At 41.2% G+C, this 19,593-nt stretch overlaps 1 protein-coding gene across 2 annotated transcripts in view; it reads right to left on the bottom strand.

The window, feature by feature from the left end:
- Positions 1–2,696: 2,696 nt before the first annotated feature.
- LOC131427977 (prostaglandin E2 receptor EP4 subtype) overlaps positions 2,697–19,593 on the bottom strand; it is a 39,804-nt gene continuing 22,907 nt past the window's right edge. The window contains exons 4-6 of one of the 2 annotated variants that reach the window (XM_058591593.1): positions 3,672–3,943; positions 3,224–3,387; positions 2,697–3,030 (exon numbers count right to left, since the gene is read on the bottom strand). In XM_058591593.1, the coding sequence (XP_058447576.1) occupies positions 2,952–3,030; positions 3,224–3,387; positions 3,672–3,943 (515 nt within the window). In that variant the 3' untranslated portion in view covers positions 2,697–2,951. Of the gene's footprint in view, positions 3,388–3,671; positions 3,944–19,593 lie in introns of both variants that reach the window. The other variant, XM_058591592.1, reaches the window with a different exon arrangement.

Below are 19,593 nucleotides of genomic sequence, written 5' to 3'. Positions count from 1 at the left end.
TTACATTGCTTCGCAGATGCATCAGAAGCAGCATATGGGGCCTGTGTTTATGCTCGATCGTATAATGCTTTGGGAACTGTTAAGGTTGAACTTTTGGCATCAAAATCAAGGGTTGCCCCTTTGAAACGTCGCAGCATCCCTCGTCTGGAATTATGTGCTGCCCAGTTAGCAGCACATCTTTATGCAAAGATTTGTTCTGCATTAGATATGAAGTTTTCCTCAATTCATTTTTGGTCGGATTCAACTGTGGTTTTACATTGGATCAGTTCCCCACCTCACACCTGGAAGACTTTTATAGCGAATAGAGTAGCAGATATCCAAGAAGTAACTCATGATTGCAAATGGTTTCATGTTCCTGGTGCAGATAATCCCGCTGATTTAGTATCACGCGGTATGACGGTGGAACAATTTTTGAATAGTGATCTCTGGAAGCATGGACCGAAGTGGTTGCAGGGGGAAAGCATTATTTGGCCTAAACAAAACTGGTCAATGTTAACACACTCTGACGAAGAGCTTGAGCGCAAAAGAACCGTTCTTCTAGTTCACTCAATACCTCCACCTAACCCTTTGATAACCCGTTTTTCGACTTACCATCGATTGATACGAGCGATCGCTTACTGCTTACGATTTATCAACAACTCTAAGGGTGGGAAGCGATCAACTTGCATAACACTTTCAATTCACGAGTTAGATGAGGCAAAGATGATATTGATACGGATTGTTCAGAAGGAATGCTTTGCGCAAGAACTTAATCATCTCAAGAAAGGTATGCATGTTTCAAAACGATCATGTCTGAAACTGTTGAGCCCTTTTCTAGACAGTTCCGGATTAATTCGAGTCGGTGGCCGGCTTAGACTTTCAGAGGAGGTTTACAGTACTCGCCATCCAATATTACTACCAGGATTCCATCATTTTACCAAATTGCTATTGATGTCGTTTCACCTTAAACTGATTCATGGGGGAATGGCACTTACACTATCAACTGTTCGCAATGAATACTGGCCAATTAATGGAAGAAGAGCTGTACGTAGTATTATTCGTAGTTGCTATCGCTGTGTTCGTGCTAATCCACGACCCGTAAAGCAACCCATGGGGCAGCTTCCGAATGCTCGTGTCACTCCAAGCCGCCCATTTTCTCGCACTGGGATTGATTATTGTGGTCCAGTTTATACGAAAACTATCAATCGTAAGGCTACCCCAACAAAGGCTTATATTGCCCTGTTCGTGTGTTTCAGTACGAAAGCTGTGCACATTGAACTAGTCGGAGATTTATCCACATCTGCCTTTATGTGTGCTCTAAGACGCTTTGTGGCTAGGCGAGGTCGGCCCGCTCACATTTTTTCAGACAATGGTACAAATTTTATAGGTGCCAAAAACGAACTTCATGCTCTTTATCAAATGCTTACCAACCGCAACGAAACGCACCGTATCGCTACTAGTCTCGCAACGGAGGGAGTTACATGGCATATGATACCCCCGCGTGCCCCCAATTTTGGTGGTCTCTGGGAGGCGGCTGTTAAGGTTGCCAAACGACATCTCGTGCGTCAATTAGGTAACAGTGTCTTGGTTTACGAGGACTTGGTGACAATTTTGACCCAGATAGAGAGTTGCATGAACTCTCGGCCGCTTGTTCCGCTGTCACAGGATCCTAATGATCTACAGGTTCTAACTCCCGGACATTTCCTTATCGGAACTTCACTTCAAGCTATTCCTGATACCGATTGGAGAGATGTGCCGATGAATCGATTGAACCGATTTCAGCTTATCCAGCAGAAGGTGCAACAATTCTGGTTCCGCTGGAGCAGCGAGTACCTGAAAGAACTTCAACAACAAGCTAGAGTAGACCCGACGAAGATTGATCTCAAGGTTGGCCAGGTGGTGATTCTTCAAGACCAGCTGATGCCCCCGAATCGCTGGCCATTAGCTGTCATTCAGGAAATTATTCCTGGGCAAGACGATGTTACACGAGTTGTGGTTCTTCGCACATCATCTGGGACGTTCAAACGCCCTGCATCTAAGGTTTGCCTGTTACCTGATACCTTCGACGAAGATGAAGAAGTCAACGCAGAGCACACTCAACATCTCCCGGATTCGCATTGTTTAAAATATGAATGAATTATACTGAATGAAATATTGTTAGATTTAAGTTATTAGTGAAATTGTTAATTTCAGGTGGCCGGTCATGTTAGATTTAGTTTAATTTGAATTCAAATCAGAATCCACCTAAAATTGTTCGTGAACGCGCCCCAATCTAAGCCGTTGTTGGCAATACTATTAGCTGATTTGGTGGCAATACTATTAGCTGATTTTCTCACGCTCGTTATATCTCTAATAGCCTTTGATACTTGGTACCTTGGTTCTCTTCATTTCTACCTGCCAAACTGACCGGTCACACGTACCGCATCGAAAAAGATAGTTCTGAAGAAATAAAGTTGACTTATATCAGTGATCACGTTTCTACCTAAGCTCAGTGGTTTCATTTTGCTTAGTTAAATTACCGTCCCTATCCCAATAACACCCGTGATCGACCCCAGACGATACAGATAGTGATTGCAGAATCAATTACAAAACTCATAAATTATAATCAGAATCATAAGGCATTCGAATATTTACTTGGATCCTTTCTCATGCCACCAATAATCTGCGCTATAGAGGACTTTACTGTACATGTTAATGATATAATTAAAACACAATAGTTTAAATAATTTGTTTTTTTTTATTCGATAACTTTATAGCCGTTGTTTAACAACGTTCGATCACATTCAAAAATACATCTTTGTTATTTTTTCAGGCTCCACGCACAGCTTGGTCTTTAAACAAGCCAAATATTTTGTGGAATGTATACGAAAGTATCAAAATATGCCACACGTTAAAGTGTCTTTCACGGATTATTCCAATCAGTTAACAAAAAATCAAAAGGAATATAACCCTCGGGAAGGCATCCTTCCTCCTTAATCACTCGTGTCTGTTGTGGTTACCGTGTCCCGTCCTTTATCCTTTGCGGGGGCTTTGCGCGACGGCCACGCCAACCTGCGGTAGGGGAGACAAAGCGTAAAACAAGCAGTCTTGACTTTGGATTTCGGTTTGGGTTGGGTTTTTTGTGTTAGTGCAGGTTTGTTTTTTTGTTGTTTTGACTTAGGGCAGAGGCGACGAGTTGGTTGTTTTTTGTATGGGGCTGAGGGCCGTTTCCACGATGTTGAACTGATCCCGACTGAACACGTACCGGATCATAGTCCGCAAGTCACTCCGACCACTTTGCCTCAGCAGCACGTAGATGTACGGGTCCAGCATGAAATGTAGCAAAATCAGGATGTCCGAGAGACGGAAAAACCAATTGAACCGGGTTTGAACTTTTTCATCCAGCAGCTGGGCCAGCAGTATTGAAACCTGGTTGGAAGGATGATAAAGAGAGAGAGCAACATAATCAATTTACGGGGTTTGCGTCACAACGGGTGTACATCATCGAAAAACCGTTAGGAGCCAGTAACAGGACAGGGGTAGTCTCATTGCTTTACATTTCATTATGACACAATTTGGTCGGATTACAACTCGAAAAGAGGCGTGCCGCAATTAGTCTCAAGAGATTACTTTCAATGATGGACTTTGAAGCATCATGTTTTTTTTTGTTTTTGTGTGTGTGAAGGGTATGTGAATAATCACTTAACACTCACCATCTGGGGAAGCCAACAGGCCAGGAAACTGATGCTGAGGAAGGTCATAAGTTTGGCGAATCGAATTTCCTCGGTCGTGGGTTCGCCTACCATCCGAAAGATAGACGAATCGGTGAAACTGGCCGATTTCTGTGATATACGCGTCGTGGACCGTTCCAACATGGGTGTTGGCTGAATTGAGCGGAATTGGCGGCGCATTTTGTGGTGCGACTTGTACAGAACCTTCCGAACACTCAGGTTACAGATTACAATACCGGTGCAGAGAACTATACCTGAAATATAAATGTTTGAAGTTGTGGGAATATAAATTCGTAAAAGAAAATGATGTACCAAAAATTCAAGCACTGAGATTAATCTTATATTTTGTATTTGACGTGCCTTCAGAGCAAAATAAGTGTCAAATAAGCCGTGTTTGGATATAGGAGGTATTAGGGTGACTTTAATTTTTAGAATGATGCAAAAAACCTTTTTCGAATAGGAAATTTTCAGGACTAATTCGCTCAAGCGACACACTATCTTGCCAATTAAATAGTCTCATTGAAACATTTGTAAGAATCTATTCTCGGTTATTAGAATTGTGAGCTTATCAAACAACCTACACACTTAAAACTTAGTTTTGATCTCGGCGAAAAAAAGATGCCGAAAACGAACGGCAAAGCGATATTTTACTGAAATTCCGGCTAAGATAACTTTTTCCAAAATTGTTGGTTTATTATTTCCGATTTCTCGGCAATTATACTAATTATATAAATGTTTGCCAGTAATTGGTCATTTTGCCGGAATCAGCAAATTAATGATGTCAACTTACCGGAATCTCGGTAAACAGCTTTTAGACAACCGAAATTCGGTCATTCATTAAAGGGGCCATTTTACTTCAGTTCAGAATTGAGCGATGTGAATAAGATCTAAAAACTCAATCCAAATACAGCGACATGTTTCGTGATATTAAGAACAAATTTGTTCAATGTTTGGCGTTTATTCGTGACAAGAGATCCCCCAGAGAATCCTTACACAAACGGGAGAAACGCTAATCAACTGCATGAAATTGATTGGATTCCGGTATGATATATTTTTTTAAATATTCAATGTTTTATTGAGCCATTACTTTCGTTGCAGCCGAATTCTGATTTTATGCGGAAAATCGAATCGTTTTTCCTACTGTAAATGACATGCCTGACATGACATGACATAATTTGTTTCTAAAAGCGACGAAGATCTCGGTAATTTATACAGGATCCAGCATCTAACTTTTTTTTAACTAGCGGTTATAACCACATTGGTAACCTTAAGGTGAAATGTAGTGTTATAAAATGCGCGCAAAATTTTATCCGCTTCAGTTGAACGAACCAAACTTTTTTCAATGATTGAGCGCAGTGGGCCTCTCGTTATATTGGCTTGTAAAAAATACTGGGCGTAAAGGATTTTTGAATTCTTCACACTTTGAATATATGCTAATTCAGTCATTATTGTTAGTGATTACTCTTACACTAGAGCTATAAATCATGAGTAATTATGAATGATTAACATGAGGTTATATGTATATGTATTGACTAACTTGCTAACCATGTATATGCCTGAGTTTAGTAACAAGCATGGATTCTCCTTCAAAAAAACGATTGAAGACAAGAGAACTTTCAAGTATTTTCGATATCTTTGCCAGTCATTCACCAGGCCCTTCCCGCCGATGAGATAGAATTTACGTAAAAGTATTCACCATTAACTTTTTTTCGGAAGCGACTTTCGGAATTATATAGCATGATGAGTCTAGAAATGTCTGTTTCAACGATAACGAACCGAAGATCAAATGTCCTCTGGCTTCCGGTGCCAGAAATCATCAATAGTTTAATAATTTCTTGGATTACATTATTGGAATACATTCCAATTATAACTAATTGTTCATCATACCATGCAGTTAAAATTATTTAGTGAATCTTTTCTCAAGCACATATTTGGGGCACGAAACTGAATATAAAGTTATTTCGTAATTCCTTATTATTCAATAGATTTTGAAAGCAAAATCAAGCGTTGATTCATTGTATTCATAATAATTGAAAAACCAATGAATTCCAATAAGTTTTCCATGCTAACTGGCACGAAGCTGACCCTCAATGTTTATCACTTTGTTTGTATATCAGGTTAATGAACAATAATACTTTTTTTTTTTTATTCAAGAATATAATGTTTAAGGCACACTGCTTAAGCTCTAAGATGCCAAGGGCTTTTACTAATTTAAAATTTACGACTAACTTAAAACTAGGGTTGTATCATTAAGTAATGTCATATTTGGGTCGCAGTGGTTGACTTTGGCAGATCCAGCCTTCATGTGGTGATCGGCCGGTGAATTGAATATTTCATGAGAGTCTTCCATATGGCGTTGGTGAATATTCATGTTGGCCGCATTCTTCGGTCCGTGTGGGTCCGCGGGAAACACCCCCAGGTTACGAATACCCGGCGGGTGGCCCGCATGCTGTTGATAAGTTTCCGTGGGCGATGATGGTGTTGTTACAGAAGAAAATGAAAAAAAAATATAGCGAAGTAAATATTGCGGAAAACGGAGTAAAAAGGGGATATGGGAATGAAATGACTAAAACGACAGAGATCTAATTAGTTGACATCGAGATGGTGAAGAGACGGGGAGGGGGGAAGCGAAGGTTAGTGACAGCAAAAAGATCTTGTTAGTTCCGATGAAGATGGTGGACAGATGAGGAATCGGGATAATCGGCGGAAGTTAGTGTCGAACCTGCAGTTGAGAAATAATTCTTAGCCACAGTTGAAACAACGTCGATAAATAGGAGGAACTTTCTAAGCCAGATGTAACAGATTACACTTGTATATTAATGTGTTTGAGAAACTGGTATATGAGAAGCATATATGAACTATCCCGACTCGCCAACACATCCCGAACCGGAACCTCAGGCGGTCTACCTCGGGCCCTGAGGGATTCCAGTAGCTTCGACCTGGCGTCGCGATACTCTACGCACGACCACACGACATGCTCGATGTCCTGATAACCGTCGCCACAGGTGCAGAGCCCGCTCTCCACGATCCCGATACGCCGGAGATGTGCGTTGAATGTATAGTGATTTGACATGAGTCGTGACATAACGCGAATGAAATCACGACTCACGTTCATCCCCTTGAACCAAGGTTTCGTCGATACCTTAGGGATAATGGAGTGTAGCCATCGTCCCAGTTCGTCATTGCTCCATGAAGTTTGCCAACTTTCGAGAGTTTTCTGACGAGAGATACTGAAAAATTCATTGAAGCAGATTGGTCTTTCATAAATATCACCTTCTAATGCGCCCACTTTAGCCAATGAGTCTGCCTTTTCATTGCCCGGAATGGAACAATGCGAAGGGACCCAGACTAACGATATTAAATAAGACCGTTCAGATAAAGTACTCAAATGTTCCCGTATTTTCCCCAGGAAATAAGGGGGATACTTTCCTGGCTTCATTGCTCGGAGAGCTTCTATTGAGCTTAGACTGTCCGTGACAATGAAGTAATGGTCTTTGGGCAACGTTTCAATGATCTCGAGGGTGTACTGAATAGCAGCTAATTCTGCGACGTAAACTGAAGCCGGATCACTGAGTTTGTAAGAAGCGGTGATGTTTTGATTGAAGATGCCGAAGCCTGTGGACTCGTTGATGTTTGATCCGTCAGTGTAAAACACCTTTTCACAGTTGACTGTTCTAAATTTATTATAAAAAATATTTGGGGCCACTTGAGGGCGCACGTGAGCCGGAATTCCACGAATTTCTTCTCTCATGGATGTGTCGAAAAACACAGTAGAATCAGAAGTATCCAAGAAATGAGCACGGTTGGAAACAAACAAAGAAGGATTAATATTCTGAGCCTTGTAATCAAAATACAAGGACATAAAACGGGTTTGAGAATTAAGCTCAACTAACCTTTCGAAATTTTCAATCACCAGAGGATTCAAAATGTCGCATCGAATGAGCAAACGATATGAGAGATCCCAGAACCGGTTTTTCAATGGGAGAACACCCGCCAGCACTTCGAGGCTCATCGTATGAGTCGATTGCATGCAACCCAAGGCAATACGCAAACAACGATACTGAATTCTTTCCAGCATGATGAAATGAGTGTTCGCCGCGGATCGGAAGCAAAAGCATCCGTATTCCATCACGGACAATATCGTTGTTTGGTACAGCCTGATCAGGTCTCCTGGATGGGCACCCCACCACGACCCGGTTATTGTACGAAGAAAGTTGATTCTTTGTTGGCATTTTTTTTTTTCAGATACCTAATGTGACATCCCCAGGTGCCTTTGGAGTCGAACCAGACCCCGAGATATTTAAATGTGAAGACCTGAGCTATGGTTTCACCCCCTAGTTGAAGCTGTAATTGTGCTGGTTCTCGCTTTCTCGAAAATACAACCAGCTCAGTTTTCTCCGTAGAGAATTCGATACCCATTTGAAGAGCCCATGTGGATAAGTTGACAAGAGTATCTTGTAACGGCCCTTGCAGATCGCCAGCTTTGGGTCCTATAATAGACACAACGCTGTCGTCGGCAAGTTGTCTTAGCGTGCAAGATGTGTTGATACATTTATCGATGTCGTTTACGTAAAAATTGTATAGAAGGGGGCTTAAGCATGAGCCCTGAGGAAGACCCATGTAACTGAATCGTATTGTCGACAAATCACCATGCGCGAAATACATGTGTTTCTCAGACAATACATTATGTAAAAAGTTGTTCAAAACTGGCGAAAGACCATGCTGATGCAGCTTCTCAGATAGGATATTTATAGAAACTGAGTCAAAAGCCCCCTTAATGTCAAGGAAAACTGACGCCATTTGTTCTTTACGAGCAAATGCCATTTGAATTTCTGTTGAGAGCAACGCAAGACAATCGTTCGTTCCTTTACCCCTGCGGAAACCAAATTGTGTATCTGAAAGTAAGCCATTAGTTTCGACCCAATTGTCTAGACGGAAAAGAATCATTTTTTCGAACAATTTCCGGATACAGGAAAGCATAGCAATCGGCCGATACGAATTGTGATCGGAGGCTGATTTTCCTGGTTTTTGAATGGCGATCACTTTCACTTGTCTCCAGTCATGTGGAACAATGTTGTCCTCAAGGAACTTATTGAATAAACTCAACAAGCGCCTTTTGGCGGGGTCTGGCAGATTTTTCAACAAGTTGAATTTTATTCTGTCTAATCCCGGGGCTTTATTGTTACATGACAAGAGTGCAAGTGAGAGCTCTACCATCGAAAACGGTGTTTCGTTTGTATTTGGTGTCGCGGCGCGGGTGATCTTCTGTTCCGGAACAGAGTCTGGGCATACTTTTTTAGCGAAATCGAATATCCAGCGGTTGGAATATTCCTCGCTTTCATTCGTGGTGTTATGATTGCGCATTCGTCGGGCTGTGTTCCAAAGAGTACTCATAGATGTTTCTTTCGTTAAGCCGTCTATAAACCGACGCCAGTAACCGCGTTTCTTAGCTCTAATCAAGTTTTTAATTTTAACGTCTAACGCCGCGTAATTCCGGTAATTATCAGGTGTTCCATTTTTTCTGAATATTTTGTACGCGGAGGCTCTCTCCGCGTTTAAATTTGTGCACTCTTTGTCCCACCACGGGTTGGGAGGACGGATGTTAGTTTTCGCGCCGGGTACACGTTTCGTCTGAGCTTGAGTTGCGGTGTCGAGAATCAAGCCAGCCAAAAACGTGTACTCTTCCTCCGGAGGAAGTTGTTGAGTTCTTTCAAGTTTCTCAGATATCGAGGTCGCATAGCTATTCCAATCAATATTTCGTGTGAGGTCATACGAAACATTGATTGTCTTCGATGGTTTTGAGCCGCTGGTGATTGATATTACGATCGGTAGATGATCGCTACCGTGGGGATCAGGAATTACCTCCCACGTGCAATCCAACCGTAGCGATGTCGAGCAAAGGGACAAATCCAGCGCACTTGGTCTTGCTGGTGGTGCAGGAATCCGTGTCATTTCTCCCGTATTCAAGATTGTCATATTGAAGTTGTCGCAGATATCATGGATCATAGTTGATCTGTTATCATCGTGAAGACAGCCCCATCCCGTACCGTGTGAGTTAAAGTCTCCTAAAACCAACGTCGGTGCAGGAAGGAGCTCTACGATATCACTGAGCCACCGATGCCCAACCGAGGCTCTTGGGGGAATGTAGATGGAAGCAATGCAAAGGTCCTTACCTTTGATTGTAACATGACATGCGACAACTTCAATACCTGGTATCGAGGGGAGGTTAATGCGATAGAAAGAATAGCACTTTTTGATCCCCAAAAGTACTCCTCCATAGGGATTATCTCGATCCAGACGAATAATGTTAAAATCGTGAAAGTTTAAGGGTATTTCAGAAGTTAGCCAAGTTTCGCACAATGCAAATGCGTCACATTTCAGATTGTTTACTAGAAATTTAAATGAATCTATTATTGGGATAATACTTCTGCAATTCCACTGTAAAACAGTGATTAGATCCGTGACCTCGGTGGATGATTTAGCCATCGAAAGATACAATCGCTGAAAGAAGGGGCCAATTTGCAGTCAACTGCTTCAAATATGTTTTTACTGTTGGCATGAAAGCAATTAAAATACTTCTAAGAGGGTCTGAAATATTGAAAGTTGTAAAAATCCAGTCCATAACATCAGAGAACTTTATAAGTCCAGCACCTAGTTGGTTCTCTGGTGGATTTTCAGGGACGCTTGGGGATTTTTTAGTCCCTGGAAGCGGTGGGAATTCCATCTCGGAATTGAGTTTTCCGAGACCAGGAGCTTTTTGCTTCGGTGATTTTTCCCGATTCCCGTTAGCTGTAACTTTTCGAAGCCCTTCGGAAGACACCTTCGAACCCTTACTAGGTAGCTTATGAGAAGATTTATTCATTCTTTTCCTACAGCTATGAGGGACCGCTGAAGATGGACCTTCCAAAGGGTCGTCAGAATCGCTCTCGTCAGTTGACAAGCAGGCATATGGATTCGTTGCATGTTTAGGAGGGGTGGCACTCTTAACCATCTCGGCAAAGGAACGCTTGGAGTGTTCCTTCAGGGAACGCTTCATCCGATCTCCTCGCAGTTTGTAAGCGGGACAGTCAGAGAGGTCATGCGGACCCTCCTTACAGTAGAGACACTTTTCAGCATCCTTACCGCAAGAGCCGTCCGCATGAGCTTCCCCACAGTTAGCACAACGTGGCTTATTGCTGCAATGAGTAGCTGTATGCCCCAGTTGTTTGCAATTGGTACAATTCATTATCCGGGGTACAAATAAACGAACAGGCAAACGAACCCGGTCCAAGAGGATGTAGTTGGGCAATGCCGAGCCGGCGAAGGTCACACGATAAGAGTCTGATTGGGGATAAGACTTTGTTCCATCCCCGGCGATCGATACTGAATGCAATCGCTTGCAATCCAGTATCTTGACATTCTTAAGTGAGGGGTCTTTAAAACAACCCGCCCCGTACTTAAGAATATCCTCGCAAGTCAAACTCGAATCGGTGACCACACCGTCGATTTCGACTTCACGAGCTGGCACGTAGACGCGGTACTCCAGCGTAAAAGGATCCTTTTGAACAAGCTCATTAGCCTGTTTTGAGCTGGTAAACAGGACCCTGAGCTTGTCTGGTTGTATTCTATCTATACTTTTTATGGTATTATATCGCGAATTCAGGTCCCGCGATATTTTTAAAATATTCAGTTTTTTTTCCTTTGATTTGGTCCGGAAATAGACCGCGTAAGGCCCGGCCGGTAGTGCGAGCCCATCAGGATAGCTCTTTATGCGGGACTTTTTACTGACAAGGGAAGTCTCCATTTGAACATCGGGAGCGGGGGGGGGCAGGATTTAAAATAGGCATAGCGGAACTACTTCCGCGCAAAAACAAATGATTCGGGGGGAAATATAATGGTCAAATAAAGAAATAAAAATAAACGACGTAAAGGTACTTAACTAAGATCCAACGGGGGACACCAAGCTGGACTTCGTCGATCGGCGTATCGCCGCTTTGATGGTGTGCAAAAAACCTCCGAGAGGAAAAGGCACACTTATTTATAATCCTCACACAATGGCCGCTTGTTTATAATCCTCACACTTGGCCTTGATCGGCGAAACAATAATCGGCTAACGGTACCGTTTCGATCGACCGCTCGCAATAAGGCACTGTTCTATTATATAATGCGAAAAAAAAACCTCTCAGAGGAAAAAGCACTATTGTCTATCACACAATATCGTCCGACCACTTTATCACACACACACAACTGGTTTTCAATGCTTTCGCAGTAAATCCAAATCACGTCCGTTCGCTCGGAAGTAGAGATGGGCAATTCGCTCCTGAGCTGTTCCAGCGAATCGAATCATTGAAGTGAGCTGACAGCTCACAGCTCTTTTCAAAAGAACCGCAGCTCATCAGCTCACTCATTTGCTACCCAGTTCACTGCATTATGAGGAAGGGAACATGCTACGAGCTGATCTTCGGCTCTTTAAGAGATTCAATTTAGTCGACATCAATTAAAGATAAACTAACGCATTGCATTCATTGCATCATTGCAAATCAATGATTCAATTTCGATCATGCATATGAAAGAAAACCGGTGCATAAGAAAAACGGCGCACAAAATGAACCTTAAGTTCAAACTAAAAGAGCTGATGAGCTGATACATCGAATCGATTCACTTTGGTGAGCTGATCGGTTCGGAGCTGTTCACCAAAATGAGCTGTTTTGCACGCCTCTACTCGGAAGGTTGAAACGGCAATGAACAATAATACTTGGCTTGTATTCATTTCATTCAGTAGCTTGTCAATGTTGAAGTTTTAGTTTTGCTATAAAAATGGCTACAATCTAAAATAATACCTGTTATACGATATTACACAGCCAAGCATTATTGCTTCAGCAACATCAATGAATTGAACTCAATAGAGTTGGACATTATTAGCATTATAAATGACAGCTACTTAGAAAATAAACGATTTCTTACAATACCCATTTTATTGTATTCAACTCGTTTTTATTTCAACACAAAACCCAACACTGCATAAATTCGCGTCATTATTTGATATGTAATTTTTGCTCACGATATAATGCCACCGTGCCCACCGTGCATTTCTCACACCAACTCAATACGAAACAGCAGCGCGCAAGGAATAAAAAAAAATGCAGAAAAGTTTATGTAAACTTTTTCAATTTTCGGTTGTTTTAGCTAAAATTTTATAATTTTGAGTTGCATTTTCAGATTCTTTGTGAAATTCTGCTACAAACACTACTTTTCAGTTCTAAAATCATCCCCGTGGGATGGAACAGTGACCGTTTATACATTTCAAAAACCAATTACGGCTCGGCAAAGCAAAATTTCAAAATTCTAAGAATACTTAGTTATGATAAATTTGATTTCGAAAACTTAGGTGAACGGCACTATTTTCACGCGTTCCTCAAGCGTGTACACAACCATTTGGTTGTGTACACGCTTGAGGAACGCGTGAAAATAGTGCCAACTGGACTTGCGATCAGCTTGAAGAAGACGCCGATTTTTGCCAAAAAATCATCTTCTCTGATGAGGCACATTTTCATCTCGGCGGGTATGTTAATAAGCAAAATTTTCGCATCTGGGGGACGGAAAACCCGCACGTTATCATGGAGAAGCCGATGCATCCTCAGAGTGACGGTTTGGTGCGGATTTTGGTCTGGCGGCATCATTGGACCATTTTTCTTCGAAAATGAGGCAGGAGCTGCCACCAAGGTCAATGGCGAGCGCTACCGCGCCATGATTAGCGATTGGTTCTTCCCGTTACTTGAAGAGGAAGACTTGGACACCATTTGGTTCCAACAAGCCAGCGCTCCGGGCCACACAGCCAACACTACGATCGATCTTCTGCGCACAGTCTTCGAAGATCGAATTATCAGTCGAAATTCGGTCGTTTTTTGGTCGGCTGGGGGGGACGATTCAAGCCTTGAAGGACAACATTCGTGCAGCCATAGCTGAAATAAAGCTGCATACAATCGAAAATGTACTAAAAAAACTGGACCGACCGTATGGCGTACTGCAAGGCCAGCCGAGGCAGCCATTTGAATGAAATTATATTCCACAATTAACCGGAAGATGTAGTAATCGGCTCTGTAATTTCTGAGAAAATTGAGCGGTAACAAGACAAATAATGATGTTTACATCCAGTTTTATAGAGATATGTATGCAATTGAATCCATAAACATCAAGTACAACATACTAGTGTATATGGAAGCTAGTGCTATAGAAGTGCGTGTGCATGATCTACTTTCAAGCCATTCCGATCCTTATATTCGCAAAACTATGTCCTGGTTCGGAGATTCGAACAGGAAGTGTGGAAGAACTATTCCCCCGGTATTCTAAATGGTGTACGTTTGCTACGCATGCGCTTGAGAAAAGCTATACCTTTTATGTGATTTTCGGCCAGGATCCAAAAGTTCCATGAAAATCACATGTTACCTATGACAATCAGATGGCAACATGTCAATATTGTCAAAAAGCTGTTCACTATGGTAAGCCGTGTGATAAACTGGACAAGAAGACATCTACATCAAAGTACAATGGCGTCAGTCGTATCTCATGCAGAACAAGGTACGCAAGGTAGCTGCAGTTAACAACGCATCCAACACCTGGGCAAATAAAAGTAATAACGATGATTTATTCAACAATAGTGACACCGAACAAAGAGACGAGAGCGTGAGAAGCGAAGCACTGCCCCCCCCCCCCCCCCCCCCCCCCTTCATTTGCTGGATAGTAATGAAAATGTCTCTTCTCCAGGGAAGAAGATGACAACTAGATCAAGCTATAAGAAAAAAATATTTTTCATGCTGTTGTTAAACGGGTACATTAAGCTTAAGCGTACCGTCTCTGATAAAATTGAGCGATGAATAAAAAACAGCGCGATTTGTCGCTTACGTCGTTCGCAGTCTTTAGATCTTCGAACATGATCCACAATTAATAGTAGCTTCCTAACGAGTCTAGGCGTGCTAAAATCGATCAAGCCATTTTTGAGAAAATTGAGCGGTACAAAATCAACGCGTTATGTTGGTTACGTCACTTATACCATTATATCTGCGGAGCCAGAAGTGACAGCCGTTTGATTTTGGAACTTAATCAAGAGGCCGATAGTGGCTTTTGAACAAGCCTAAGCTTGCTGAAATTGGTCAGGCCATCTCCAAGAAAATGGATCAATAAAAAAAAATATTTGAAAAGTGCATACACGTACACACACAACTAATTTACTTTCTGCAGAAATTTTTCGACTGGTTGGTGGCTTGAAAATCATTTTCACAATACGAAGTTTACAATGTGCTAATACATTATTATCTATTCTCAGTGGAACAGAAAAAATAAAATGAATTTTGCTTCGAGGTTTGATAGTTGCGGTTAGTGTAGAAAACTGGATAGATAATTTCATCATTATAAGCATTTGCTGACTCTTACGCACCATTTGTAGTGTTGTTTTTAAAACGTGATTAATCCACCTAGCAGTGAGATGATACCTTTTTATATCATTCCGCGGCAATTTAAAATTCTATTCACTCATTACTCTGTAATGTCAAAACTGCAAATCGGATCGAATCTAAACGTGTGACAATCGATTCAATATTTCGTGAGATGTCGAAGTAAGTTCCTTTGAATCTTAGATGATTCTTAGATTTTATTTGAATCCTAGTTCGGTTCAGCCATCTACGAAAAAAATGAGTTACACAATTTTAACTTCGTTTCACATATCATCCTGTATTTCCAGAACCAGAAGTCGGATCCAAACATAATTCAGCAACCTTGTTTAGGAGCATACGACTGTGCGATGTCAATAAGAATAATTTGGTATTTATATATCTTTCGCTTCGACAGCATTTGTGCTCATACTATTCAGTAAGTATTGTGGTGGACGGAAGCGAACACGGATAATAACGAACCGTTCACGGGAGTTAAAACTGATTATGTATAGGGTGATTTTTTAAGAGCTTGAGAACTTTTTTAAACAATAAAACGCATAAAATTTGCAAAATCTCATCGGTTCTTTATTTTAAACGTTAGATTGGTACATGACATTTACTTTTTGAAGATAATTTCATTTAAATGTTGACCGCGGCTGCGTCTTAGGTGGTCAATTCGGAAAGTCCAATTTTGGGCAACTTTTTCGAGCATTTCGGCCGGAATAGCCCGAATTTCTTCGGAAATGTTGTCTTCCAAAGCTGGAATAGTTACTGGCTTATTTCTGTAGACCTTAGACTTGACGTAGCCCCACAAAAAATAGTCTAAAGGCGTCAAATCGCATGATCTTGGTGGCCAACTTACCGGTCCATTTCTTGAGATGAATTGTTCTCCGAAGTTTTCCCTCAAAATGGCCATAGAATCGCGAGCTGTGTGGCATGTAGCGCCATCTTGTTGAAACCACATGTCAACCAAGTTCAGTTCTTCCATTTTTGGCAACAAAAAGTTTGTTAGCATCGAACGATAGCGATCGCCATTCACTGTAACGTTGCGTCCAACAGCATCTTTGAAAAAATAAGGTCCAATGATTCCACCAGCGTACAAACCACACCAAACAGTGCATTTTTCGGGATGCATGGGCAGTTCTTGAACGGCTTCTGGTTGCTCTTCACTCCAAATGCGGCAATTTTGCTTATTTACGTAGCCATTCAACCAGAAATGAGCCTCATCGCTGAACAAAATTTGTCGATAAAAAAGCGGATTTTCCGAATGGACCACCTAAGACGCAGCCGCGGTCAACATTTAAATGAAATTATCTTCAAAAAGTAAATGTCATGTACCAATCTAACGTTTAAAATAAAGAACCGATGAGATTTTGCAAATTTTATGCGTTTTATTGTTTAAAAAAGTTCTCAAGCTCTTAAAAAATCACCCTGTATTTCTTAGTTCGTGAGAAAAGCGTCCTTTTTTCGGCTCGAGGTTAATACAGGGTGATTTTTTAAGAGCTTGAGAACTTTTTTAAACAATAAAACGCATAAAATTTGCAAAATCTCATCGGTTCTTTATTTTAAACGTTATATTGGTACATGACATTTACTTTTTGAAGATAATTTCATTTAAATGTTGACCGCGGCTGCATCTTAGGTGGTCCATTCGGAAAATCCGCTTTTTTATCGACAAATTTTGTTCAGCGATGAGGCTCATTTCTGGTTGAATGGCTACGTAAATAAGCAAAATTGCCGCATTTGGAGTGAAGAGCAACCAGAAGCCGTTCAAGAACTGCCCATGCATCCCGAAAAATGCACTGTTTGGTGTGGTTTGTACGCTGGTGGAATCATTGGACCTTATTTTTTCAAAGATGCTGTTGGACGCAACGTTACAGTGAATGGCGATCGCTATCGTTCGATGCTAACAAACTTTTTGTTGCCAAAAATGGAAGAACTGAACTTGGTTGACATGTGGTTTCAACAAGATGGCGCTACATGCCACACAGCTCGCGATTCTATGGCCATTTTGAGGGAAAACTTCGGAGAACAATTCATCTCAAGAAATGGACCGGTAAGTTGGCCACCAAGATCATGCGATTTGACGCCTTTAGACTATTTTTTGTGGGGCTACGTCAAGTCTAAAGTCTACAGAAATAAGCCAGTAACTATTCCAGCTTTGGAAGACAACATTTCCGAAGAAATTCGGGCTATTCCGGCCGAAATGCTCGAAAAAGTTGCCCAAAATTGGACTTTCCGAATGGACCACCTAAGACGCAGCCGCGGTCAACATTTAAATGAAATTATCTTCAAAAAGTAAATGTCATGTACCAATCTAACGTTTAAAATAAAGAACCGATGAGATTTTGCAAATTTTATGCGTTTTATTGTTTAAAAAAGTTCTCAAGCTCTTAAAAAATCACCCTTTATAACTGCGGTGTGTTGTTCTCTCTGTGAGTGATTGTGTAACTGTCTCCGATAGACTCTCAACTCTCTCTGTAGGTGAGCACACAACTCCCCACATTATCAGATCCGAATGGATTCCGAATCAATTCCGAATCGGCGAGAAATTTTCATTCGGAATTTCATGTGGAAATCATAATGGATTCCGAATCAATTCCTACTCCAGTGCAACAACCGATTCCGAATGAACCGGTTCGCCTACAACCGGTTGATTCGGAAATCATTCGGAATTGAGTGAGAAGATGCGGACTGAATTGTCAATTCGTCTTCTTCTTCATCTTTCCTGATTTTGCACGTTTTCGTGCTGATTTTCAGTTTATTTTTAAACGAAAACATTATATAACTGAATATACAAGTTTAAATCTTCATGTTTTTCGGATATACAGAACTAGTAAATAACCAGTTCTTCTTAGAATCCCAACATAAACTATTGAAATTCGCTGGAAATTAACAAAACGGCCTACCTTAGTCAGCATCATCCATTTCTTTAGCTGGAGTGTAGTGAAATGGCTTAAGTCGCATAAATTTCACACTAACACATTCATAAAATTAGCGAATATTCAATGACATTTAAAATGTCACTGTCAATCAGGTTGATCGAGCAGTCAACTCAGGCGAAAATTCTAGCACTGAACCGATCGAGCACTAAAAAATCATGCAGTCGAGTAAGATTTCATTGCTCATTCCGTCATTTCGATAATGTGGGTCGAAGAGCGCAGGATAGGGATGATCATAAACTATACCCCATAGTGGCCCTTATTACCGTTCTCACTTCCACTTTCACATTCACTTCTTTTAAATGTCACTTCACCTTATTTTACCTATTACCAGTATCACGCATAGTAAAGTGATCACTGTGGTGTAAAAAAATTATTTTTTTCAACAAAATATTGGTGGCGTGATGTTCATAATGGCATCAAGTTCATCCAAGTAAATACTTTTGTCTTCAAAGCGACTTCCGTAAAAAGAACCTACATTCATTTCACTTGGTTTGGTACCGTGAAGTGGTACCTATAATAAGGGTCACAATCACTTCACGTGGTTTTCACCGTGTAGTGATACCGGTAATAAGGGCCAGTATCAATACATAATGGTTTATTTTAACCCTTCCGTCAGCAATCATTACACGTCGCATTGCAAGTCTATTTCACTTTCCGCTTTGTCGGCAGACGCTGATTTGAGAATTTTGTTTGGTCTCTTTTCGTTCATTACATCAGAGATATGACGACAATTGAACTGTGTACCACCCGAGCACAGCTAAACATACTTGGTTCTTCTGTTCAATAAGGCTGTTTCATCGATTGTTTCACATTAGAGATGGTCGGGTAAGCATTTTCTAAAACCCCACCCAACCCGTACCCGATCTAAAATATAAAACTTTTACCCGTAATCGACCCGAACCCGAGATTATTTTTTCTTCCAAACACGAATCCGACCCATACCCGAAAAAAAAATAGGAATCTTTATTCGTACCCAAAAAATCCCGAAACCTGAAAAAAACCATGCCCCGAACCAGACCGGTACTTGTCGAAAATGAAAAAATCGACACCCGTATCCAACCCGAACCCGACAAACATATTTTTTTTTGTACCTGAACCTGACCAATGAACGTCGGGCTCGTGTTCAGCTCGGGTTATGTGTGTCCGTTTATCCCTATTTGACATGCAGAGTAGTTTGATTTGCAAAACGATTTCCCCAGTTCGTGCTCGCATCTCATCCGATACAGTCGAAAATTTCTTACGGTCGAGACGACAGAAACAAAGACTATACAGTGCAGTGAACAATAGAGTGTACAAAATTGGCAAATACGATTTAACAAAGCTTGAAACTTGGCCTACAAGATTAAATTCAATTTGTATTGATTTCAAGCGCTGCAAAGTTAGACTAGCAGCAACCTAAATTGAAATCTTGCTTAAGGAACGAATGCATCTAAACGTTAATGATGCAAGTGAGATTCAATTCAACAAGGCGTCCAACTGTGTGTACATTATGTTCAAACGTGAAAGAGATGCAATTGCATTTGCTTCGGTTAATAACGGGGTGCGCAGGGT

This window comes from Malaya genurostris, chromosome 2 (genome assembly GCF_030247185.1).
Source record: "Malaya genurostris strain Urasoe2022 chromosome 2, Malgen_1.1, whole genome shotgun sequence".
Taxonomy (NCBI): domain Eukaryota; kingdom Metazoa; phylum Arthropoda; class Insecta; order Diptera; family Culicidae; genus Malaya; species Malaya genurostris.
This window is presented reverse-complemented; position numbering and strand designations above follow the sequence as displayed.